Source organism: Diplotaxodon limnothrissa, linkage group LG1 (genome assembly GCF_057381915.1).
Source record: "Diplotaxodon limnothrissa isolate DT_005_m linkage group LG1, D_limnothrissa_male_GT1.1, whole genome shotgun sequence".
In the NCBI taxonomy this organism is placed as follows: domain Eukaryota; kingdom Metazoa; phylum Chordata; class Actinopteri; order Cichliformes; family Cichlidae; genus Diplotaxodon; species Diplotaxodon limnothrissa.
This window is the reverse complement of record NC_140596.1, coordinates 35,462,950-35,489,505: the sequence shown is the minus strand read 5'-3', so window position 1 is coordinate 35,489,505 and position 26,556 is coordinate 35,462,950. Positions and strand designations below refer to the sequence as shown.

At 41.9% G+C, this 26,556-nt stretch overlaps 1 protein-coding gene across 1 annotated transcript in view; it reads left to right on the top strand.

Moving 5' to 3' along the window:
* The window catches only part of nav2a (neuron navigator 2a), an 83,583-nt gene that overhangs the window by 39,125 nt on the left and 17,902 nt on the right, over positions 1–26,556 (top strand). The window contains exons 12-19 of the mRNA XM_085350036.1: positions 5,114–5,236; positions 17,948–18,077; positions 19,811–20,129; positions 20,317–21,040; positions 22,444–22,663; positions 24,225–24,508; positions 25,549–25,614; positions 26,258–26,302. Coding sequence (XP_085206162.1) covers positions 5,114–5,236; positions 17,948–18,077; positions 19,811–20,129; positions 20,317–21,040; positions 22,444–22,663; positions 24,225–24,508; positions 25,549–25,614; positions 26,258–26,302 — 1,911 coding nt within the window. The remainder of the gene's footprint in view (positions 1–5,113; positions 5,237–17,947; positions 18,078–19,810; positions 20,130–20,316; positions 21,041–22,443; positions 22,664–24,224; positions 24,509–25,548; positions 25,615–26,257; positions 26,303–26,556) is intronic.

The following is a 26,556-nucleotide window of genomic DNA, read 5'->3' as shown; positions in this document are numbered from 1 at the left end:
GACTAACTGTTTAACCATGTTCAAGGCAGACAGGTATGTCTGAGTGGAGTAGGAGCTGTAACTCCTGTTTGTTTGTTTGTTTGTTTTTTCCGTAGTGTGACAATATGGGAGTTAACTCCTGTCTGTACCATAGTGCATGCATTGTTAGTGAGTCAAATATATCTGCAATGTCATTTACCCACGACTCTCTCTTTCTGTTAGTTGCTTGACTGTGTAAACTGTACCTGGCTGTTCAGTGTCAGCCCATAAAGTGTCTTGTTTGGACACGTTTCTCCTGCTGCAGAGGGTTACAGGTTAACAGGCGTCTGAAACAAGAGGAGAGGCCCTCAGTTAGTTATTAGTGTCAAGGAGTAACTTGTCAATCAGGAGTTTTGCTTATGTATGTGAGTGGTTGTGTGTGTCACCGTCAAGGTGACTTTGTGTTGTGATGACGGATGCTTCCCATAAAGGGCAGCAAATCCCCCCATCCAAGTTGGTCCTTTGTCAAAAGAGAATCCCAGTACCTTCAGTGTCTGTGTCTTTTGTTGTTATAAAAATCAATTGCACTCAAATCATATCTGGGCTATGTTGTCTCTATGATTTTTTTTTTTTTATTCTTAAACATATCCCATTAATTTGTTTGATATTTAGTAGTCCATGGGTCATTTGGTTTAATGTTGACAGTTTTATTTATTTATTGCTCAAAATGTTGATAGGCACCAGATGATTTTAAATCAGTAGCATCAGCATATGGGCCATTACCATGTTGTTGTTGTTGTTTTTTGATGAAGCGCTAATTTATGAATTATGGGTAGCAAGTCTTGTTACCAAGCAGCAGGAGGATTTGTGTGGGTGAAACTGCTAATTAACACTAATTTAAAGACTAGGAAAATACTACAATTCTACATCTTGGATAATCTTTTCCACACAACAGACCGTTTTATTTGTCAGCTGTTATTAAAAACCAACAGAAATTAGAAGAGGTTAGACCTAGCAGCCAACAGCTCCCTTTTGGCACACCTGTCAGTTAAAGCAGTCGAACACCCAACTTTAAGCCTAAGTAGTGGATTGGATAGTAAGTACAGATGGACTGAAAATCAGAGTGAAAGAGAGAGGAAGACATGCAGCAAAGGGCCACAGGTGGGATTCAAACCTTGGCCGCTGTGTTCTAGCTATGCAGCATGTAGTTGCCTGCTCACGCACTGATCTACTATCCAGTTTATATCCAATAATATAATACTGGTATGTTCTCTGTGAATACTTTATGTATGTTTTTGTTTTTTAACCAGGCAGCCTTTTAATGCTGTTTAGCTGGACATGTTGACATTTGGCATCCTTGAGGACTGATTGACATTTGTGGCCTGCTTAGAGTGGCTCTTGAAGGAAATGCAGTTTTTGGACTTTCTGAGTTAGCTTTATTTCTCAAACCTGAAGGCTACTGCTGCATATCACTGCATTATAGCTCAAAAGGCACGGGATTTACCAATACCAGTGTTTCATGGTTACAAAATCGGATATATAGGCCAATATTTTTTTTTCTTTTATACACATGGAGCATGAACAGTTTTCCTTAACATTTATGATATGTGTGATTTGATTCATTACTAAGATAATATGACATTGCAGTACAAAAACAAATTGTAGACAAATACTAAATGCTATTAAAGTAATAACTGATAAACACTTGGTCTATAAAGATACATTGTCCATATCAGTGCAATCCTTCCAACCAATGCCTGCAGATGCCGGCCGCCAGAGGCGGAGCCAGACATTTGAAACACCCGGGGCTTAGCCCTAAAGGGTGGTATGCATGTGGGATTTTTTTTTTTTTTTTTTTGGGGGGGGGGGGGGGGGGGGGGGGGGTTAGAAATGACTGAAAGATTAATTGGCTCTGTTTTGAGTTTTGTTCAAAAAAGAATGACTTCATATAGGGAAAAATATATATCACATATGCAGGTCACCTTAAACTAGTTTTTTAATTAAGCAGCAAGGCAGAACAAAATCAGGGCTGTATCAACACACGAGGACTAAACCCCAATTCAACCAGACCCAGAACTGATCCAGAATTAAAACAGGACTATAACAGTTCAAAATCAGGATTACTTAGGATTTAACCAAGACAGAACCAGAATCAGAACTAGATGATAGTAGAACTAAAAATCATCATAGACCTGCACTACACTTGTTTTTTTTAATTCTACCAAAGTCCACTATTTAGATTGAGAAAAGTTTCTATAATTATTTAGCCTTGTTGTGCAAACAAGCCTGCATAACTTAATAAATATAGAATTTGAAAAATAGCAAACCTAAAAAGAAACACTAGGTACGAGATACATGAGGACCTGTGATACGGTGATACTTTTGGTAAACAACCATTTGACTAACATGTGTGTCTCACCTGCTCTTGTTCCATCTCTGTCCTGTCCTCATTCTCCTCTCTCTCCCTCTCTGTTCCTCTCTCTCCCTCTTTGTGCTGACAATCATCAAATATACAGATATTTACACACTCTTCAGATCAAAACACAAACACTTTTTTAATTGTAACATCAAATTAGACTAAATGTTTATTTTTTTAGATTGATAAATATAAAAAACATATTTGTTAACTTTAAGAGTAAAGAGAGAAACTATCTGTATTTCTTAATTGCAAATGGCACCAAATTGTATTCAAAATTGAGCCACACTTATGGAGCTCCACGATTCTTTTTCTGGTGTTTTGGTTGACATCTCTGGATTTTCCCTTTTTAAAGAAACAGGCTCCGTGTTTTGCCTTATATGCATCCACAGGTGTGCCACCAATTTACTCACATGGACTCTACTAACCTATCAGAAGCTTCTTCAGCTCAGAATGGAATCGTCTGGAGTTTCTTATTAATTAACAATAAACTTAGTGTATATGTACTCCTAAATTTGATGAAAGTGATAAAAAATAGACAGCTCTGTCTCTCTTTATTCTAACATTTAACTAATTCAAAAGATATTTCAATATTTATTTATCCAAAACAAAACAAGTTTACTCTAAATTGATGTTATACAGTAAAAAAAAATGTTCTTGTGTTTTCCATAAAGTGTATGTAAATATCTGGTTTCAACTGTGAATGTACTGCTGTGTATTGAAGTTCCTCTTGTTTTGCATAGAAATATACTGAACAACATACAAAGCATAATATATAAAATACTACCTGAGTTTTTTCTTTGAAAGAAGCTCCTTATGTCCATTCTTGTATATCAGTGCATTACTGAAACCGATTTATTTAGCCGTGGAGGGTAACAACTGAAAATATGACATAAACACACATGTAAGCTAAGACTCTCTAAAGAAACAGCATTGTTGTTGTTCGGCTTTTCATTTCGCCATTTCTTGATTCACTTGAAGAGCAAGTAACGTAATATGGGTCAAGTGATCAGTTTGATATCAATCTTTCGTGATACATCGTCATATTTACATTATTTGTACAGTACGAATGATTTGCTTTGGTACCTGGTCAAACTTCAGTTCTCCTCTGTCTGCCTAGCTCCGTTTCTCCAACAGCGCACTCGTAGGCAGCAGCTGCCCCGCCCCGCTTAGTGCCTGAGCTCGGATCATACCAATATTAGGGGGGATTTACGCACAGTCGTAAATTCCCACAGTGTGCACTATGTGCTTCGAATATTGTGTGTAGTTTTTTGCTTTATACAGTTGTCAGCCAGGCATCTAACTATGAAAAAATTACACTACAAAAGACCCCGGGCTTCTGAAAAAACACCCCGGGCTTAAGCCCAGTAAGCCACCCCCCCGCTACGCCACTGCCGGCTGCCCTTCCCTGGGTCTGGTTCTTGTAGAGGTGTCTTCCTGTTAGAAGGGGTTTTTCCTTTCCACTGTTACCAAATTCTTGCTTGTAGGCGGTGTCGTCTGATTGTTGGTTTTCTCTGTATTAATGTACAATATGAAGTGCCTTGAGTGTTAAATACATTGAATTAGTGCATATTTAGTTTAGTTTTATCACTTGGCAATTCATAATACATTACTACCAGACAACTTTTAAAAAAGCTTGTATAATTCTCTCTTCTGGTTAAGAAAGTATAACATTTGATACTTTTCAGGTTGGTTACTTAGACACAGTTACATTTTCATGCTGCTGGGATACAGCACACAGAATCTGCTTTCGTGCTGATTCCATTTGAGTCACATACAAAGAAGCTCTGTCTGTACGAAACACTGTACTGTGTGTATACTGTATACACATTTAGGTACAAATGCGCGTTTGTCTGTGCGTGCAGGGTTTCCTCTCACCGAGATCTACATTGAGATAACGCATAACTGTTTTAGTGGTCGCGCTTTTGCTAGGCTTCTTTCTCTACTCACATCACTGCATACACAGAATCATCAAAACTTCAACGTTAAACCAGCAAACATCTCATTAAATTACACCCGGGTTAAAGGAGTCAATATTTAGTTCCATTAGGAAGCTCCTCCACAGGTAAATATTTGGGGAATTAGTTAGTGTTGTTTTAGTTTGAATGGGAATGTTTATGTAAGTGCTCATGGCCTCAGCGTTAGCCACTGCTGCTCACTGAGCCTCCGAGGCCAGCAAGCAATAAATTGAGTCCTTTCAAATATAATTTTCCGTTACGAAATGAAGTGAATGCCCTACTTAGCCTGCACATATAAATACAGTACAAGTATTTTTAGCTTCTTCTAATGCTTAGTTACTCAGTCAATCATAATATTCCAGTCTGGTGCACTGATGGTCTCAGTATTGGTGATGAATTGCAATGTGCTTCCTGTAGACATAGAGAGCAAACTGTCTTCTAAGCAGTTTTTTCTTTTAAAGGCCACTGTTGTTGAACACTAGCCACATGAGAGAAATGTGTCCTTAGTTAGTTTGCTGTCTCCAGTGTTGATGTGGGAGGTTTTTGCTCTATTTAAGCCTGACTGATGAGAGCTTCACCTCAGCCAGAGAACTACATGGATGTGGCTTCCTGCTCAATAAGACATTTATAACAAAAGCAGCCCCAGCAAGAAGACAAGTGTCTGTTAAGTCGTCCCATTATCTCAAACAAAGTGGCGCAACCTCAAATCATCCTCTTTGAGGTCTGTAATTATATATGTCAGAGTTACTTATTTCTAATACGTTTTGGTTGTCTCTTGCAGCTACATGACTGATGGAGGTTTGGGATTGTACACTCGGCGCCTTAACCGCCTTCCCGACAGCATGGCTGCCGTTCGAGAGACGCTCCATCGAAACGCGTCATCGGGACAGGGAGATGCTGACAGGTAGGTCTGAAATATCTTACCTGCTTCTTCTCTTAAACTTCTCTTAAGCTGTGTTGCAGCTTAATATCTTTAAGTGATCAGTTCAACTGAGTTTCCAATCTATAGGCTCCATTTCTCAGGAGGCCTTTATACACCTACTATCGAATGCACTGAGCTTGATGTGTTTGTCTGAATGAAAGACACATAAATATAACTAGCCGGTCACTTGGCTCATGTCTCTGGTTGCAATGCTTTTTGCTTGTTTCCTGCTGTCACTGTAGAAAATGTAAATTTATTATCCTGCAAGTGAAGGTGGCATGTAGAGATATTGTGTTGTTCTGGGACAGGGAAATATTCAATGAGGTCATCCTGAGGTGTGGCACAAAAACAGTGCGTCTGAATGAAATTGCGAAACTTCTTGACCATGGGCTAAACAAGGTGTTTTTACACATGCAGGTCGAAAAATTCACTCGAACCGTGAAGGATACATAAAAATCAGTCTCTGATTAAACATTTGTTAAGGTGGCCTAGTTTCCGCTTCTTCACATGCATTTCAGTGAACGACTGAAAAGCAAATGCACAGTTACAGTATCCACTAGAAAATGTCTGCTTTTACCCATATCAATGATAAATAAAAACACACAGAGCGATGCACATTTTCGGGTGGATTTGATTATACTTGTTCAACTACACAGGACATAATGCAGCGAGCTTTACGGACACCACACCGCTAATGTACGTAAACTCATCCTAAACGCAAGTTTCTGTGTTATTGGAATATGTGGGCCACAACATGTAGTAAAATGAGAATATCGCTTGAATATTTTTATATCTGCGGGACTTTCTGAAGCGTCTCGTTTCAGTGCAAGTAATTTGGTGAGACATTGCCGTCTTTGTCCTGTCATCGAGCCGTAGAAGGATTTTTGTTTTCTGGCAAGTTGACAGAAGGAAATGAATGAAGGCTGAGCTGAAACCATGTTACCAGATAGTGATGGGGGTGGTGGAAAGAAAGAGAAATAGGTTGGGGGGATGGAATGAGCTTGTTATGAAGATGAACTGCAGAATGGATGAAGGTGGTAATGAGAGTAAGGGATAAATCGTGTGTGACAAAGGGGACTATACTATAGCTTAAGATGCGGCATTGGTCTTCTCAACAGTATCCCTTTGTCAAGAAAATGTCTATATTTGTGCTTCGGTGAAGTGTAGAAAACAAAAGCTTTTAAACCTTTTTAATTTCTTCACTCTTAAGTGGATGTGTTGTGTTGTGTTGCTTTGAGGGTTTCAAGTAGTCTTTGTCCATAAATCCTCAGGTGTGGCTAATTTCCTGTCTGCCAGACTTTTGACCTTCGCCCCCTTGCTACCTTTTACTCTGTACACACACACACACAAATACACTGTCCTTCACATTAAACTGCTCCAGCCCTCAGGTGGGCCTTAAAACAAACTGTCCTCCTTCTCACCTTTCATCTGTCCCCTCCCTATCATCCTCCTCCTTCTCTCTTTACTCCATCTCTCCTCTCACCTCTTATTTTTCCTCTTCTAAGTTGTTTTGATTAGAGTGCAGCAATGAGAAGAAACTTAAAGGCAATAAAAAAGATAAGTCAGGGGGTTTCCCTTTTGTTTCCATTTGATTTTGTGCTTTAATGTTTCCAGCCTAATTTTTCGGTTCAAAAGATTAGAGAAAAATTCAGATGGGCTTTCAAGAGGAGATGAGGTGACTGCACTCCTCCCGCCCACACCTCCTCGCCCCTGAAGCTTTGCCTGATAAATGTGCTTACCACTTTTACTTTGAGATTAATTAAGAGAGCTGAAGAAGCAGCTCATGAAATATATTAGCATAATAAACAGAAACTAGTGGAGCTGCAGGATAAAGAAGGGTGACTGGTTTTCTCTTGTATAAGATAAAGCCAGTTTAATTCACAAAAGGAGGGTTAACAGTGCAATTTGGGGCTGGTGGAGGAGAACCAGCACCTTACTGTCTCTGTGTGTGCTTTGTACAGTTTATTTGCGAGTGTCACAGTTGAACATGTGATCTTAGAGGTATGTTTATCTATATTTATTTACTGGGTATGGTTGCCACCAGGCTGTAGTTGCCTTTAATGCATTTTCTGGTTTACAATGCAGCCGAGCCTCCCAGAGGAAGTCGGGCTGGGGGTAGGTGTCTAGTGTTGTTGTGGCACCGGGGCAAAATGCTTGTGACCCCAGAACGAAGAGGTCACAAGCTTCAAAGGCCCGAGGTTCACAGTTAAGAGCGTTCCAAACGTCTTTAAGCTTCTGCGCTAAAACCCTCCAGATCAGGCCAGTGCCGGGCTAATAAGAAGTGAAGGATGCTGGAAAACACGGTATTGAACAGCATATTCTGACAACAGGGAAACCACACAAAGTAATTATGAGAGCGTCAGTTGTGGTCTGGCTGTTTGAAGTGCAAAAACTAGTTTGACCAACTGTCAGATGTATGCAAAGGAGAACATGGAAACAAAATGACTCATGGGAGAACAGGGCCTGCTATCCTGAGTGTATAGACAAAGAAAATAGAGGCTAGAAAGTGTGTGTGTGTGTCAGTGTGTGTGTGTGTGTGTGTGTGTGTGTGTGTGTGTGTGTGTGTGTGTGTGTGCGTGCGCGTGTGTGTGTGTGTGTGTCTGAGCATGCTTATCCCTGTCATTTATCTCTGTGGCCGGAGAAAGAGGAAGCTATCCATAATGGCCTGTCTTCTGCTTTGGCTTCTCTTTGTTAAAGCAGACAAAGGGATGAGGTCTTTGTGGTGTGAAAATGCTGTAGCAGTGAGTGTTACAGAGACTAACCCTGTGATTCCTGCATACAGGCGTTGGGGATATCATTACTCTATCTCAAATGAGGACGTGACAAAAAGAAAAAAAAACAAAGGATCACCACACATAACTCAGTTTGAGACAGTTTTCACACGAATCAGTATAATGTGGAGTCAGAATCCTGTTAATGATTTAGGGTTCTGCGAATAGGCTCTATGTTTGTCTTGATGGTGTCTACACAAATCGCCGTGGAAAACAGACACGATAATACATAAAGTCTCCATTTTTATTGATATATTATTTGTTTGATAGCTGAGAAAAATGAATTTATATTGAAATAGACCAAAGTATGTCAAAAACTAAAACATTGCTTGTAAGTACAAGCACAAGTGCTGTTTTGTGGCTGGGTCAGATCACTCAGATCATCATTGTCAGAGTGTCTTTCAATAAGCGCCTTTCCTAAAAGGTTTTAAATCAAGATCAGAGACTTGGTAGACTTCCAAAGACTTCAGAGAGTATGTGTATATGAGTTATAGATACAAGTACTTACAGGGAACAGCAAACAGGGTTGTCTTGTGATGAAATATAATTTGGATTATAGACTATTCCAACAACAAAGACACTGTAGTCCCGAGGTAACATAAAGAACAGGAACAAAGAAAGTGCTTGTTTTTTTTTTTTTTAAATGTCTGTGTATGTTTTACAGGCTTTGTGTGATGCTTCTTAAGAGCAGGATTACACTCATGTTTCAGAAGCTGTTTCTCAGTCTGTTACCTTTCATTGTAGATTTGTTTCCTTTGTAAAGTATTTTGCATTACCCTAATAAACTAAAATAAACTTACCACCTTTGACTAAGCCTTTATGCCTTTCAAGATATTCAGATCATTGTTAGAAGTACATCTAAATACTCCTCATTTATTGCAGTAATGCTTCAATAGGGCTCAATAATGCAAAGAAACACAGGAAGGCCTTGGTTTAATTTTTAGCACAGACTATGATGGACTGGATTGGTGAATTCCCACATTCCTGGAACATCACTCTGCAGTGTGAATTGTGTAAGTCCACTGTGATAACTTGCCAGAGCTGTAAAATCCCTTCTCTTGTTAAGCTATTGTGCAATCTCTCAACATCTGTAACCCAGCCCGGTTGTTAAATGTTGCTGTTCTAGTTTCTGTCAGTATGGACTACCTGCAGCTACCTGGTCACTGGTAGCTCCTCCTCTGATTTGCTCTTAATTGTTTATCCTGGGGCCGAAACTCATGTCAGCTCTCACAGGGTGAGAAGCAGGACACACCCTGGACAGGTCACCAATCTATTACAGCGGTAGCACAGAAGAACTCAGCAGTTCATATTTGTCTTGAAAGTGTGGGAGGAAGCTGGAGTAACTGGAGAGAACACATGAGAGCTCTCTGGGTTTGAGCAGGTTCCCTGTTGGCCTGCTGAGCACAATTGTGAGGCAACCACTGCCTCACAATTGGCAACCACAGGCAACAAAGTCTTGTTTAATTCAATATTTAAATTATTATGATGCGTTTTCAAAGGACTTTATCTGCAATCCTATCATGCAAAAACAAATGTGCGTATCATGGACTTTGATACTTAAGAAATCTCTGATGATTTTATTTGTCAGAAAATTGGTGCCTATGTTTTTTGAAAGCACATTTGCTGGTTTCCAGTTTGTCTCACTGCGCTTCAGTCCCACCTGCATGAGAGCTGAAGTTGTTTAGAACATGCCCCGAGCCCCAATATCTTATCTCTCCTGTCTAGACTTGAGTAGGTTCCCTGTTGGCCTGAGGTAGGGGAAGAAAGAGCTTCAACTTATACCTCATAAGCTCTTTTCCTCAGCTACCAACAGCTGGCATGCCATGTGTCTCACACTTTACCTGTCTATCTCTGTCTGTCCTCTGTAACCCCACCTCCACCTGCTCTCACTGGCTTAGCTAAGTGAATGTGTGTGGAAGGTTTCCGAGCTCTGACTAAAATAATTGCTAGATCAGTTTTTACCTTTTCTTTATGACCCATGTTCCCTGAAACCAGGAGAATATGTTAACAGACATACATGGGCACAGCTGCATCTGGTCATACTTTATACTGTCTTTTCTTGGTCCTGCTGGTTGGCGTCATCAGCCTGTCACTGCTGAACACAGCTGCTGTTTATCAAGACTTAACTAACAGTAACCCATTAGTTTTTGTGTGTTTGTGTGTATGTTGGACCTCAGCTCCAGTCTAGATTATCAGAAGGCCTTGGTTAATGATGGCAAACGGGTGCAGGTTGCAGTAGTGATAGATTATCAGGATTAGGGAGAAAATGCTGCATGATTTTTTTTGTGCCATTATGTAAAATGTTGTGTTTGGAATTAAGTTAAAGTGCATTTTTTGTGAAAACAGTCTGCTTTGAGAGCTGAATTTGAGCTGCAAAGCTTATATAAAGGTTCCAAGGAATTCCACCAATTCCACCGTTATTAGAGCTTTTTCATCTTAAGGATATAATTTAAACTCCTTCTCATTCTTTGTTTCTGTTGATTGTCCAAGATTTTCATGTATAGCTTAACCCTGTAACGCCAGGTGTTACAGGGTTCCAGGTGTACAGGGTTAAGCTATCATGTTTGTTACCTCTGCATCATCAGTGTTTTATTTGTTTAAGGTAAAGATACTGTGAGCAATAAATTGAACAAAAAAACCCAGATGTAGCAGAAATGATTCAAATAAAAACTCATATATGCAAATTAATATTTAATTTCTCAACACACAAAACACGTCAGGTTTTTTTTGGTTTTTGGTTTTCAATTTTATCCTTCAGGCCTTACAGGATTAACATCTTTGACCCATTGGTGGTGCTAAAGTGCTCCAAGTGCCAAACATGAACCTTGGAGAAAAGAATCAGGAATGTCCCCAGTAGGGATGGGTATCGTTTAGGTTTTATACGATACCGGTGCCAAATCGGTACTTTTGAAACGGTGCCGGTGCTCAAACGGTGCTCAAACCGGTGCTTAAAGAATGGAGAACACAAAATTGGTCCAAAAACCTCTCATGTTCAGCTGGTTTTTTGTAAAAAGATAACAATGTTAGCCTTTTCTGCAGCTATGGGGCATATATGGCATCACTCTTGGCTTTAAGCAGTGCTTAAACAATGGAAAAAACACAAACTTTGTCCAAAACCTCTCATGTTTAACTGTTTTCCACTTTTTCTTTGGTCATTTTAGCCTTTTTGGCCAGGGTGAAGGGAGTATCTGCCATCAAACAAGAAGACAGCCGCATGTAGCTATGATGAGGTTTGCTAGTTCACCTTACATGCATTAATGTAATAACGTGGTTAGCCTACTCAACGTAAATTACACACGAACAACATTAAGCTACTCGCCCAGAGAAGAACGGCTGCTGCTGCCGTCATCATCCGTCATCATTTCTGCTACACTGACAGGGCTAGGGGCCAGGACTCTCCTCTTCGTGTTTTTGGGGGATGTTGCTAACTCCGGGTCCAATAACAGGCAACCCACGCACAGTAGATGTGCTCGGTGTGAGGTCTCGCAGCAAGCTATCATACAGCGCATTTCTGGGCTTTTAAAAAAAACGCTATGCGTCGCCAGGTGTTTCATCGGATTTGAGGTGTTACCTCCTTTGACAGTATCACAGTATCAGCTTAAAGCACTTGTTGCAGGCTGCTGAGTTTGCATATTTTGCTGTGAAGTACAGCCAGACTTTTGACCGCTTCGCCTTGGACATTTTAATCTGTAGCTCTGCTCTAAAAGAACGTACGTACCTGGCCCCGCCTACTATCCTCGGAAACGTAAAATTATTGGCTAGAAGTGTATCACAGCTCAGGAAAAAAAAGCACCGAAATAAAGCACCGAAATGTGCGCTGCTTTTCGGTCTGGTTACTACCGTTTATGTCAGAACCGGTGCCATGATGGCACCGGACACCGGTACCCATCCCTAGTCCCCAGTGAGATTTTCTTTACTGTATGGTTCTAGACTGTAATTAAACAAAAGAATGAAAAGGTATCTGTAACTGCACACATTCACCCCGTGAGTTAAAAAGCCTCTCCTTTGTCTGCTCTATCCTTCTACAAATGCTCACTCATAGCACACAATAAGCAGCCAAATATTTTTCTCTCCAAATGTCCAGACTCTCACAAAGCCTTCGACTCCCCCTCGATTGCTAAATGCTTTAACTGCCTCCCAGCTACAGTCATGCTAAAAGCTGTGCTCTGCTATATCCCAAGGGGGCAGGGGCTGCTCAAACCATGCAGGCCAGGCATTGCGGGGCTTCTGGGAGCCGTCTGAATCTGAAGCTGTTCGATGCAAGATGTGAGGTCAACTGTGTTTCCAAGTTAATGGTACTCCCACACACATGCTGCAGCTGGCATAAGATGCTATTCCGCCCACATGAGAAAAAAAAAATCTCTATTTTAGTCAGTTCAGTTGCATGTTCTTTTTTCCCTAAAAGTAAGACCTCTCCTTGACAGTTATTGTAGCTCATATCCTTAATTTTTAGTTTGTGTTAGGGGGTGAAATTGATAAATGTTGAGGGTCAATCGATGGGGAAGAGCAACATAATATGAGAAGAAAGAAACCCACAGAGACAGAGTCTTAAGAGAACTGATGTTTTTGTTGCTATGGATACTGCATCAGCAGAACACCAAACACCTACCCGCTGGGCACACTGACAAGCACTAAAGAGGGCGGGCGGGGCTGCTACTCAGGTAAATTCAAGTGTTCTCTTTTTGTCAAACATTGCAGCTCTAACAGCCACAATCGTTCTTTCCCCATCCTTCCACCCACTTTTTTTTAAAGTACTAATAGAGGGCAAAACAAAAAGCTTAATATGGGATAAAAGTTGCTGCCACAGGCAGCTGAACAAGCTACAAGTCCAGTCGTGTGGTTTTTTTTTAAGGAAAACAAAGAAGCCAGAGATGGTCCCTTGTCTCTGGTCCAATATGGAATCTGACCCAGACCAGGAGGTGATAATAGATGGGGAATGCAGATCAAAGGAGCATTAACTAATCTACAGCGAGTGGTTTGTGGAATCAGCAACACAGAGTAAGTTTTAACTCTCCATACCTTCCCTGAATCATATATTTTCCATGTTAGCTTGAATTCAGATGGGGAGTAAGGGAGTGGGGTTCGTGCAGGTTGCAGCTTTAAAGTATTAAGCTGATTATCCACGTTTCACCATGTGAGCTCAGGAAAAGCTCTGGGGACACGAGTGTGTTTCAGGTCTGCAGACCTGAAACAGACAGCATATTTTGTCCCATGATTCCCAAATGTTATCCTTCATTTATCCCAGTTGTATATTTATATAATAGATATACAGCTGATACATGTTAAACAGGAATGGGTTTTTTTGGGGGGGTTTTGTTTTTGTTTTTTTACATCAGCAGTTGTATTTACTGCACAGTCTTGCACTGCATGACTAATCGTTAGCTTAGATGGAAACCCAACCAAGAGCATCTGTCGAAAAACTAGAAAAGTGGGAGAAAAACACAAATGGTTCAAGAGTAAGAGAGAAGCCTCTTGAAAATGTTTTATTTCCTTAAAGTGGGTTATCATCTGTCATCTGGGGACTCTTTTAAAGATTTCAAACCAGATGAGTATTAAAAAAAAGGGACAGCTTAGGAAAAATCTGTTTTTATGTTGTAGCCGTCTTTTCTTTCTTTATTTATCCCAGCGATCCCGGGAGCCTGTTTCCTTAACCGATGGTCTACAGGCAGGAGTCACAGCTCTGTGCTTCATTCTAGCATTGAGGTGACAGTAGGTTAGTTTTGAGTGCGGTGTGTGTTTATGCCTGCAGACATGAGGAATTCCAAGTTTGTCACAGTAGTCTTTTAAATTTAGGGGGTTTTTTTGTCGCGTGTGCAGATGCAGCATGGTGGAGTCATGTGCGTGAGTTCAGAGATGCGTGTCACGTGTGTGAAAAGTTTGTTGAGTTTTTACCGTGGATCCGGGTCAGTCTGTCGAATCTAAAGGAGTCTGTGTTTACACATCAAATAGAAAGAGAGAGAGGGAGAAGTCAAAGAGAAGCTAAGTGAAAGAGCGGCAGCCAGAGGGATCTACATGCTTTGATAAATTCTCAGAGTATAGATAGCAAATGTTTTCCCAGGACAGAAGACAATAGGACTAGACACCAAAGAGAGATGGAGAAAAAAATGGAGAGAGCGAGAGAGAGAGACATTCCTCAGTGTGTTGTCCAGTCCAGTCCAGTCCTGTCTTACAGGGACAGCTGTGTCATTTTCATACCACAGGGCTCCTGGGCTCCAGCCCAGAATGTGCCGTTCTCCACTGCCTTCATCTTCACACTGTTCGCACTTAGTCCTCATTGTTTTGTTTGTTTGTTTTAAGCTTTAAGTGTATTCAAATATATGGTCTTTTTTCAGACTTTCAACTTTTTCTTATACCATAATAATACTTTTTGAAGTACCTCAAACACAGGAAACACTTCCTCCTGGGCTTCAAGGCAATGAGCACCTGCAGGTGTAAATGCTGTTGTGAGGCAGCGTTGGCTTAGAGAAATTGATATCCTTCATGCTGTACCATTTAGTGATAGGAATAAATTGTTTTGCATGGTTATGATGGCACTGATTTGTGTGGAGGTAAAGTCTAGACACTCCTTCTGTCCCGATGCTTCCACAGGACTCACCTGTCAAGTTGTCCATGCTCTTATCTGCGTCGTGCATCAAACCCTGAGGGCTGGAAGTCAGAGAGACCGTCAGTTAAAGCCGCTCCCTCTTCCTCTCCCATCTGTCTGTCTGTATAGTGGGCAGAGCAGCAGTTTGGGGTTATGTGATACAGCTGCAACGTGAGGACCAGTAGTCACCCCTCAAACACAGGAAATCCCCTTACTTCTGCTTCGCAGCTCTGTTGTGGCCCCACGTCTGTGTGTACATTTCTGCGGCACAGATCCTGTGTGCATGTGCCAGAGTCGGACTGGGCTTTTCAGGAAGGGGGGGTACAGTACAGCAGACCAACCCACCACAGCCTCAAGGGACACACACAAGAAAAGTTAAAACAAACACAACCGCTGCCCTTTTCTCAGGACACTTTTAGACACTTCTATTGGCTGACCCGAGCAGGAGCCCATTTTTTTCATTCATCCTCTTGCCTCCCCCTCTCTGCTTTTCTCTTTAAGGAATTTTGGAGGTTTGACTTCTGAACTCTGACCCCTTCGGGAAAGCAGCAAGTTTTCTAAAGGGACCTGGTTTGAGACGAGGGTTCTCGCTCTCTCTTCATTTAGGTCACTTTCTTTCTTCACTTCTGTCCTGTTTGACTGGTTTGCAGAGTGACACAGTGTAGCCGCATGTCATCCCGATGAATGACAAACTTGCACATACAGTTTAACTGCAAACTCCACTACATGTAAGAGTCACTTTTCCGTTCATTTCCATACCCTATCCCGCTTGCTTCTGTTATATTATGTTAGAGGAAGAAATCTAAAAATCCCGAAATTTTCTACATGACTTGATCCTGTAAAAGGTTAAGAGGAGAAAATATATAATTTTATGATTTGGGTAAACTGGAAGAGTTAGGAGTACATCACATCATCCCCTCAGTGTGATGATCTATTAAATGCCGACCTCATTGGCCTGTGTTTGGCACCGGTTCCCCCCGTCTCTGTCTCCTGTGATTGGCTGTAAAGGGCTCAGTGGTTGTTAACTGGCAGGTTGCTTTGCCAGCGGGAGGCTGTGGGCTGAGCCACGCCGCTTGGCCTGATCTCTAATTAGCACTGGCTTGTCAGCTGGTCAGGGTGGATCTGTCTGGGAAATTGCAGTCTTACAAACACACACACACACACACAGGCATAAGCCATGGCTGGGAAAGACACAAAAAAGCAGCAGCGGGATGCGGATTGTCCTTTAGTTTCAGAGACTTTGTCTGTGATCATGCAGTTTTGACTTTTGTTGCCTCTTGATTTTTGTCAGGCTGAAGTGGCTTATTTAGGGCTTGGGGTGTGTTTCAGTGTGCACTCTTTAGTGGTGCGGCTGCAGCAGTGAAGTGGTTAAAAGTCCCGGGGGAAGCTCATGTTACCAGCAGTAGGGCAGGCCCTTCTCCCCCCCTCCTTACAGGTTTCTCTCTCTGTTAGTCCAGAGAGAGACGAAGAGTGCCCGAGGGGTGAAGCATCAGCGCAACGAGTGACAAAGGAGCTCAATCTAGGAACTTTGCCAGGGCAAGAGAGGGAGCGAGAGACATTGAGGAAGCTCAGAGTGAGAGAGCGACAGACAGAGAGGGAGTGGGACAGATATTTGGCTGCGTGAACTCTCTCAGCGGCATGGAGTCATGAAGCTCTCTGTCCAGCTCGGCATTTTCCCGCAGCGCTCTGCTTCCCACAGCAACCAAGGCACCCTGAGCAGGTAGATACCTATGTGTGTTCTTATCTTTGTGTGCGCGCACAAACGCATAAAAGAAAGTAGAAAGTTTGTCCTTTAGCACAGACAGCTATGATTTGTTGAGAATCTGCAAAGGCCATTGCAGATTTCATATGTTATCTTTATTTCCTTTTTGGGGTTTTTTTTTCTTGCATTGATGTGTGTGGGAATTTCCCCTGTGGCTGTGTGGATGAGCTGAACCGGTTGCGGTCACTCTCAATCTCTCTGCACCTCACAGCTCGTTTGCTTTACGGATGCTTTACGGATGCTTTCAACTCTGAAAGCCAATGGCTCCACTCACTCTGCTTGTGCCGGTGATCCCAGAAGGAAGTTGTGTTTTCCCCTGTCTCTGTTTGTCAGGTTGTTAGCAAGGTTGCTCCAAAAGCAGCAGATGTATTTTGTTTAGAGTCTGCAAAGAAACAGCTGATTAGGTTTCGGTGGCAATCTGAGTTTGGGATTTTTGCCATAGGAAATGCTTTGTTTTTGTTTAGTTTTCTCTCTTTTTTTAAGGCCATAATTATATGTTTTCATGCGGACTTCCAAGTTAGCCACTGAGCAGTAATGTTGTATAAAAATCAAGACTGCAAGATGAATGAGGAATTGGAGCAGTTAGAAAATAAACGATGGGATATTTGAGTTTAGGTTTTTGGTGGTCTTTCAAACACGTACCCTTAATGAGATGAAGCTCTTGTGTTGGTGCTTATGTTCAGACACTATTGTTGATTTGAGGAGTTTTGCTCATTTTGTTAAGGGAAAGCTGCAGAAAAACACAAACTGCTCAAAGAAATCCAAATTCAACCTGTATTGTTTTAAATCATATACAGCACAACCTTCATAGTTTACAAATTCTCTGGTTTTACTTCATTTTAGAAATAGAACATTTTAGGTAATAACAGATTTATCTGACAGACTAACTTATAAAGAGTATTTGTAGATGAAACGTACAATATACTGAGACAAGCATGTGTCCTCGATGAGTCTTAAAAATGCAAGTGACAGCTTGACAAGAGTTGTGCGCGTGTGTGTTCTGATGCCAACCCTGTACCGGCCATCACCATTTGCCCCCCCCCCCCCCCCCCCCCCCCCCGGTCCTTTCAGAGTGATCTTTGCCAACTGGCTGGGTTTCCTGTCCCCCACAGATTCTAAGCAACACACACACACACACACGCATATTTACAAATATCCTGTTCAGATGGGTCTGTTTGAACAGTTCAGACACACACAAGCACACCATGATGTCACCCCTCCATTGCGCCTTTGTTCGTGTGATAGACAACCCCATTCAGCCTGTTTGTGTGTGTGTACCCACACTGAATTCAGTTCAATTTCAATGAATATAAATCACGAGGCAGCTCTGAACGTTTATTTCAGTTTAGCAGTGCTCAAAGTTCTGTGCGTCTGTGCCTGAAAAGAAATATGGAAATGGGGGAAAGGGAACAGAATAATTACTTTTAGGTAGTGCAGTGTTGTATTCATAGGATAAGAAGCATCACAATTCAGTCTGGTGTCTCCAAGCTCTGCTGTCTTCCTTTTTGTCTTCACTCTGGAAGAAGCACTATTTAAAATGAGTGTTTCCTCCTGTACTGGTGTGTGTGTGTGTCTAGTTGGGACGACAGCAGCTCTGTGAGCAGTGGCATCAGCGACAACATCGACACAGATGACATCAACACCAGCTCCTCCATCTCCTCATACGCCAACACCCCCGCAGCACAGCGCAAGGGCCTCAGTACACAGGTGAGACTACACACTCAAGAACACTGCAGTCTTTTTAAGAGTGTTTAGAGCTTCTCGTCAAAGATGATCATTTTTGTTTTATCATTATTTTTGATTTATTTCGCCAAAATAGAGCAGGCATTTTCTTTGTGCCCACATGAAAACTCAAGGGTACCAGTCAAGAAAAATGTTAGCTGTTGTTATTTAGGACATAACAGTGTTTTCTGATTATGGTTGTGTAAGAGGTCCACCATCCGGGCACCTCACACCAACCTGTTTCATGACATTTTAATTTGACAGCTGAAAATATGGGGTGCTTGATAAAACCACAGTCTTTATTTGAAAATAGAAATAATAAATCTTTATTGTTGTTGCTGCGCACATGTCTGCAAGTCTTAACAAACCTGTAATCTATAGCCTAACCTTCTGTCTTGACGCTAGTTATAAATATGAAACCATCTGTATCTGAGGTTGGAAACATTCTGCTGTAGTTGCATGCCTGCTTTGAGTTTAACAACTTTCTGAAGCCTTTGTTTCCATCTGTGGCTCCAGATCTTTGTTGCTTTGTGGATTCAAAATGACAGCAAGGCATTAATGGGTTTTTTTAATTTAGAAACTGTCTGATGGCCAATGGACATACAGGCCTCTTTGTACACTCTATAAAAACATACTCAGTCTCCCACCTGAGTTGAAATGATCTGCCTTCAAAATGAACTTTGCTTTTTTCTTGTGTTCTTTAATCTTCAGGTGCAGTGGAGACGTGCCTGTCCGTTTAGTTTGGCATTTGCAGGGAGTGTATGTAACTCTCTGGGCCAAAATTAACATATTCTATCTTTTAAAATGTGAGCCAGATGAAAATTTGTGAAGGGCCTCATATGGCCTGGATTTTTATTTTTTATTTTGATTGATTTGAATGAGCGTCTGTCTGCTCTACTTCAATTTTTTTTTCTAACTGTGTCTGTCCCAGCATTCCTCGGCACATCTCTGAACTCTCAAAGCTAAAGCTGGTGTTGACACTAGCTTTAAACCATTAAATAGTGATTTTGAGCCACTAAAGGCTCAGGAAGTTGAGAGGTGAAATGAGAATATTAACAGCTGACTCACATGTTTATGTCACGCACACACACATTGTGTTGTGGCTGACGCGTGTCTGTTATTGCTTCAGAGGCAGAGGTGGAGAAGAAAAACAAAGGTGTGCACAAAGACGTCTTTCTCTTAGTGCAGCAGCCAGATTCATTAAGTGTGTGTCATCTGTCCTCGTGGAATCCTATATTGGCTGGATTTTTTTTAAGGTCTGTGAGCAGAGCTGCATTTTTGTACCGTTGTCTGGAAAGCTGCAGAATCTACTTAAAAGCTGCTGTCATCTTTCCTGTAGCTGAAATCTACTAATTTACAAATTAAGGCTGAGCTGTAACAGCAAATTGAAAATGGTAAAGCTTAAACAGTCAGCATGATTTCAATGATCACCTATCGGAGTTTTAAAAGGCTTGCATCTTGCTTCAGAAAATTTTGAAATGAAGTAGCTTCCTCAAAAACATGAACTGCTTGACAAAGCAAAGGTAAAAAAGTGTATAAGCTGTTAGTGCTCGAGATGCTTAAGCCCAGATGTTCTCAGACAGCTGCACAGGTGGTGATGACGGCGTAAATGCTGGTAGCTTTAACCAGTATGATGGCTTTGGTCATAAAAGGGGGCTTTTTAGAGCCACATTCTCTACTACTGCAGTAAATCTGACTATCTTTGTATGTCTTCCCAGCCTGTAACGGATGCAGAGAAGCACTCAGCCTCAACACCGGCACACCAGACTTGGTCTGGAGACGAGGTCAAGAGGTCAGACGGACGTTCAGACAGCGGGGTTAGGATGGAAACAGGTTCCAGGTGGAGTCGTCGGAACCCCTCCGACATTTCTGATGAGTCAGACAAGGGTGGCTCAGGAAGAAAGACTCCCTCCGTGTCCCACACTGGCTCTTGGAGGAGAGGCATGAGCACTCAGGTGGGGGTGACGTCACCCCGGACTAAAAGCACTAGTAGCACAGGCTCCACTGGTTCAGTGAGCCACAAGACCCACAGTTCAGGTAACATGATCATCCAGCACTGATAATAAAAAAAATGATCATTAAAGTCAAGTGTGACGAATAAACTTTTAGACATAAGGACAATTTGTCACATTTTATAGATGCAGGTGTCACTGTATTGAGAAAAATGAGATGTCAAGTCAGTTTGAAAGCCTGTGTTTCTGATGTCTCATTCTGTGTTCTGCAGGTAAGACAGATGATGTTAAGGTGTCAGAAAAAGGACGTCTCTCTCCTCGTTCCAACGGCCTTCATCGCTCACCCTCGGATGCTGGGCGCAGCAGTGGTGATGAGGCCAAAAAACAGACGATCCCCACCAGCCGCACACCGACAACACACACACTCACAAACACCGTCTCCGAGCCCCACACACAGACGCACGCACTGACCTCACGCACCCCAACCAGCACCTTTGGCTTCAAGAAGCAAGGCCATGGGATGGTAACAATGGTTACCGCCAGTGGTGCCACCATCACCAGCGGCTCGGCTACACTGGGGAAGATGCCTAAATCTGGGGCGCGCTCACTGTCCGGAGGGTTGAAGGCTGGCGGGCAGGATGGAGGCACAGTGTTAGGACACCATGATGATGGTTTCCTCCCGATGAGCGCCCGCTCCACCCTGCAGTACCGTAGCCTGCCGAGACCCAGCCGCTCTGGAGCAGCCGCCCGCAATGGGAACCGCTCCTCCACCAGCAGCATTGAAGCCGCTGTGCTTTCTGTCACCTCTCATGGGAAAAACTCAATCAGCATAGCCAAGGCCAACGGCTCAGCAAGCCTGCTGGCCAATCAGACAGATCGGGAAAAAGGTGTCTCTGAGATTGACAACCTCAGGAGTGGGGTCGCGATGCAGAGCGGAGGAGCAGCAACTGTTCCTCTGACAGGAAGACAGCAGGTTTCTTCACCTACATTACGCAGGTGAACACACACACTTAGAAACCATCGTTTTGTATGCTGAGTAATCCTGCAGACTCACTGACAGCTAAGTGATGAGCCACCCTCTGTGGGGGCCCTCTTGTATGGGCTTGACTTCACCCGCATGCAGTACACACACACACTGAAGACCATTTTAAAGGCAGTAATCATGCACTCACAGCAAATGATAAGTAGTGGTGAGTAAGGAACACATGTGTAGACTTGTTACAGTCTTTGAGAGGTTAAATCAGGCCATTGTGAATCAGACCTTGAGCTCGGCTGATCAGCTGCCAAGCCTCAGCCTTGGTGGTGTGGGGTGTAGGGTGTGGCACAGGGTAATGGAAGCTGAGTCTTACCTCAGCTCTCTGCCCTCATTAATGTGAGGGAGTGATAACTCTTCAAAGAGACTGTGCTGCTATTATCGCCTACCACGGCTCCAGTCACCGCTGCCTGCCATTTAAATCTAACCACAGATTAGCATAGAAAGAGGAGAGAGTTGTGTGTGTGCTGGCCTTGTCTCAGATTCACTGACTCTATACTGGCTACAGTTTTGCTACTGTCCTCTTTGTTACAGAGTTGAAATGAATACAGTTGAATTGTTGGCAAAACAAAAGCACTTTTAAATCACTTTGCTGCTCCATTTAACACTTTAATCCTGCCACAGCTCCAAACTAGGCTGTCCAGGTAATCTAAGTTTTAGTTTTCAGCTTTCAGTGATTATAAAACTAAGGTATTGATGAAAGAAAAAACAACAACAACAACAAAAGTTGTTCTGTCATATTTTAGACGTTTTATCTTCTATCATAAATATGGTGCTCTGAAGTACAACACAGCCTTTTGTCCTTACCTGTAAGATCAAACTGACTTCTTTTCTAGCTTTGGCAGCTTTAGTTCAGTGTATTGATTTATTCATATGTTTATTAAGGTTTTTATTTTTAAATTCAGCGAATGCCCGATGCTTCCAGAGTAAATTTCAGAGTAATAACATGAAATGATGATCATCATCTCAACACAAACGTAATAGAATGATGGTACTCTCTAAACATTTTACTCCTTTTTTTATTTTCTATTAATATTAATATGCTACTTTTTTAAATTGGTTTTGCTAGAAGTTTCCTCCTGTTAAAAGGGAGTTTTTCCTTCCCACTCTCACCAAGTACTTGCTCATAGGGGCTTGTATAATTGTTAGTTTTTTTCTGTATTATTGTAGGCTCTCTATCTCACAATATAGAGCACCTTTGGGCGATTATGGTTTGGTGCTGTATACAAAAATCGAAATGGAATTATTTATGCGATGATATACTACAGTGTTAATTGTGAATTTGCTGATTACAAATACAAGATTGCACACTTTCTGCTCTACTACAAGCACTTTAGCTTTTCTGCCTCTTCCGCATTTACCACAGATTATTTGGTGGAAAGCCCAGTAAACAGGCGCCAGTGACCACAGCTGAAAGCATGAAGAACTCTACTGTTATCTCCAACCCCCATGCTACCATGAATCATGTGGCTACAGTGCTGGAGTCTCCCGATGGAGGACTAAGTTGCTTGGACAACGAAACCAGCAGTCACCTGTTTGGAGGCCGGGCACTTGGATCGGGGACAGGCACGCTGGGCAGTGAGCAGGTGAGCAGGACGTAAATAATGGAGAGACTGGATTAGAATATCAGTCAAATAAAAAATATTACATCTATCAAGAAGATTCTTTATTCTCTACAGAAAGAATTTCATTTATACACTATAGGTGCTATCAGTCTTTTAAACTTTTGAAATTGCTGAACTAGACTGGATATTAGTTGATTTTAGTAGATGTCGATTTTGGATCTGTCAAGGGAACAGCTACTTATTCATTAGCTGTACTTTTACATGTAGCTGTACAGTTCTCCAACTGCTCACCACCTGTTAGTTACCATAAAAAGAGCCAAAGTATCTACTTGGTTTGTTTTGTGGTTTAAAAGCAGCTATACAAAAATAAGAAACATGTTTGCAGCATGACAAGAAGGTATTAATTAATGAATTCATGGAGTACAAAGGATGAATTGAAAGAGTTCCCAACTTTATTTATTAGGCCTTTGAGAAGTACCATCTGGTTTTGAAGGCAGTTCCAAAGTCAGAAGACGTGCCTATTCCTCCGTGGTTGGTCAGGGATTACATGAACTAAAGTTAAACGGGTTGCCATGAAATTTGGCACAGACATCCATCTGGTCTTTAGAGTTAATGCTACAGCGACTGCACGTGTTAGCTTTGCGATTTCTGGTCGACATCCAAACAAGAAGGTCAGGTTCGGCTTTTAGATTCAAAATGGTTATGCGCCTCTGAGCTCAGCAATGATCCAGATGTGTGTTAAGCACGTGAGATATGTTTGTAGAACTACTACAAGGCTTTGGGAGGGACACGGAGATAATTTCTGTTCTCACCTTACTAATTCCACAAATGTGGTAATTTCCTCGAACTGCTGTTAGGTGTGTTCAGTTGAAGTAGAACCTGGCAGTGTGTGTACTTGTTGGATTGACTGTAGGCTACATATTGCAGCACAGCACAAATGTGTGAGCATGCTGGATCATGACCTTTCCATCATGTTCACACATGATTCATTAGGCTTAACCAGATTAGTTATGAATCATGAAGTGTCACACTTTGTCATCTTTTACAAAGTAGCAGTCGTGTCTTTTTAAACAGTGGGCACGAAGATATCCAAATACTCAGTTATCCTAATGAATATACATCCTCTGAGAAAACTAGAACATCTTGTATACTTGTGAGGGTGCATGTTTAAAAATATGTCTGTTTGCTTTTATAATAGGGTTAGCATTGTCCTGGGCCAAAACAGGCCACTCAGTAAAAACACGGCTAACACAGTCGATCTTTTGGCAGTTAAAGAGCCAAATGCTAGTTTGTAGGGATAAAATATAGACCTAGAAGAAGGTCAATATCAATATATTTTTCCCTCATCAGCTCAGGGTTAACTAAGGTTAACCCATTAGGCCAGAAACATGTCTCCCAATATGATAATCTTACTCTGTGACTGCGAGATGTGTAAATCAGCAAGTTTAATTGGACTGTGTCAGTGCTCTATCTTATTGCTGCACATCACAAAATAATCACTTCAAAATATAGGCAGATTTATTTATTTATTTATTTATTTATTTATTTTTTTATGTTAAATCTAATTTTTGATCATCCTCAGGCCTCCAGCCCTGGCTCTGTGTACTCCTCCACTGGACCCTCCAACAGCCTGACGTGGGGAACCACCCTGAGCAGCTCCTCTGTGCAGAGCAGGGAGAGCACCCTGGGTGGACACGGTGGAACTGGAAGCGTGGGTTTCCCTTCTGTCAGCAGCATGCACACGAGCAGCGAGTCCATCGACATGAGCCTAGGCAGCGCCGGAGGTGGCGGCCACGGGACCCACAGGGAGGACACGCTGTCCGCTCTGGGTCGCACCGGCAGTGTCAAGACCGGCATGTCTGAAAGGTTAGAACACACATTTCCTACGAATGATCAAACATTGAGCCCTTTAATATTTTACATTCATCAGTTTGATTTTTGCAGAAGATTTCACATTAATGACAGTTCACCTGAGGAGAAAAAAAGTCGGATTGTGTAGAAGTCCTCTTAACTGTTACCTCTGTAAGCACTTTACTAATGTTTATGGTGTTGACTAGTTTTGAGTTGTAATGTTCTTTTGGTACATTATGTTAAAAAAAGACAGTAAAGCAGGTTAGTTATCTCATGACCTTGCAGTGTGCCTCAGTTTCTCAGTCAGATCAGTGCCTCATTATAACATTGTGTTTCTAAAAGCTAAGATAGCAACAGCTAAAAAGAGTTGTTAGTTAAAAGGACAAATAAGACAGTAATTGTAGTAAAATAATACAATCCAGCTGAATCCAGCTATTAATGAATGACCACTGTAGCTGCAAACAGCAGTTGAAGGGTAATAAGAAATGCATGCCTCATGTAAAATGGTCATGGCCTAATGAAGCAAATAAAAAGCTCCTTACATATGAAAGCGTAGGTTAAGTAAAAAATGGTTTGTATAATGCTTAATTCTAGTGAGCACTTGAAGTCTTTTATTCTAAGATCTATTGTGTCCAACATTCTGTTGACTTGACATCGGCTACCTTTTAAAGAACTCAGAATCAAAATGATGTATAAAGCATCCACCATGGTGAGTTGTCACTTCTTGTTTGTCATTCTGTCTGCACTCGAGCAGAAACATAATCCCGTGGCGCCCTCAGCTGATTATACAGTAATTGTGGTCATTGTAGCAGATTCCATCCTGACAGGTTGACTTTGTAATGTGACAGGAATGACATAGAGGAAACTTAATAGCATCTGAAGTTCAAGCTTTAAGGAGGTGACATCACCCTCGCTGAGTTTTCTTATTAGCTTCGCTGGTGAAGCGTCATGGACTTGATCTGTTCTTAAACATTTCTTCATTTGCGTTATTTTCTAAAAACTTTCTTTCTCTGTGTCTGTTGTGCGTTTTTTTTCCCCTTCCTGTCTTCCATCAGTCCCCTCTCCTCCCCCTCTGCTAGCCCTATATTCAGCCGAAACACCCTACCTCGGAGGCAGGACAGGTAAAATGTGCCTGTATGCAAGTGCTAGGCTTCTGGTGAAACAGCTGTGGATTTACCTACTAAACCACCACCTGCTGTCACACAGAGAGCACCACCAATAACCTCAGAGAGTCCCTCTGTGCGGTAGTTAGTTAGTATTTTGTGGTTTTAGTTTGAAATGTGTCGCTCTGTGTGGTGGTTTGTGTGGATATTGTTTTTATGACCTTTTTTTTAAGCTACTGTGTGAATGGTTGTGTGTCAGAGTGCATTTGTGAGGGTGTCTGTGTGGATGTTGGCAGCTTCAGTGTTTTTGTTTGGCGGACAGCTTCTAGTCTGTTATGACTGTTCACTTATCGCCACCTTGTGGTAGAGTACAGAGATGCCAGCATGAGCTTAGGTTGTGTTTGAGTTTTCACTGCAAAAATATCAATCTCAGATCATTATTTTTATTTATCTTTCTGAGTCTTTAAACTCTTTTCCACAGAAAAACTGAAAAATTGTGTCCAAAAAAATTAAAAAAAAGATGACTCAACATGTAAAGATGGATGTTTTTTGCAGTCTAGAAATAATATAATTTGGTAGTTGTTGAGAGATGCAGCCACACATGTTTCCTTGCCTCCTTGCTTCCTTTGTTTTCCTCTTCTGAAGTGTTTCTCTCCCACAGCGGACCACACTGTGGTAGAAACACTCTGCCTAAGAAGGGACTCAGGTACTGAATTCACTCCCCCGCTGGTCATGTTGCACTTTTGCACACTGGTTCACTAAATTGTCCTCCGCCTTTCTTTTTGTTGTTCTGCGTCCACATTCAGTCTTCGAGGCTTGTTGTCACGCTTTCAGGAATGCTTTTCTTTTTAATTTAGCACTTGGCACATTTGTTGTTGTGTTGTGCTTCTGTGCAGAGGCATGTTGCGTTGTCCCCCGTACAGATCTGTCACTGTGCTTCGATGCAGCACACTTGATTGT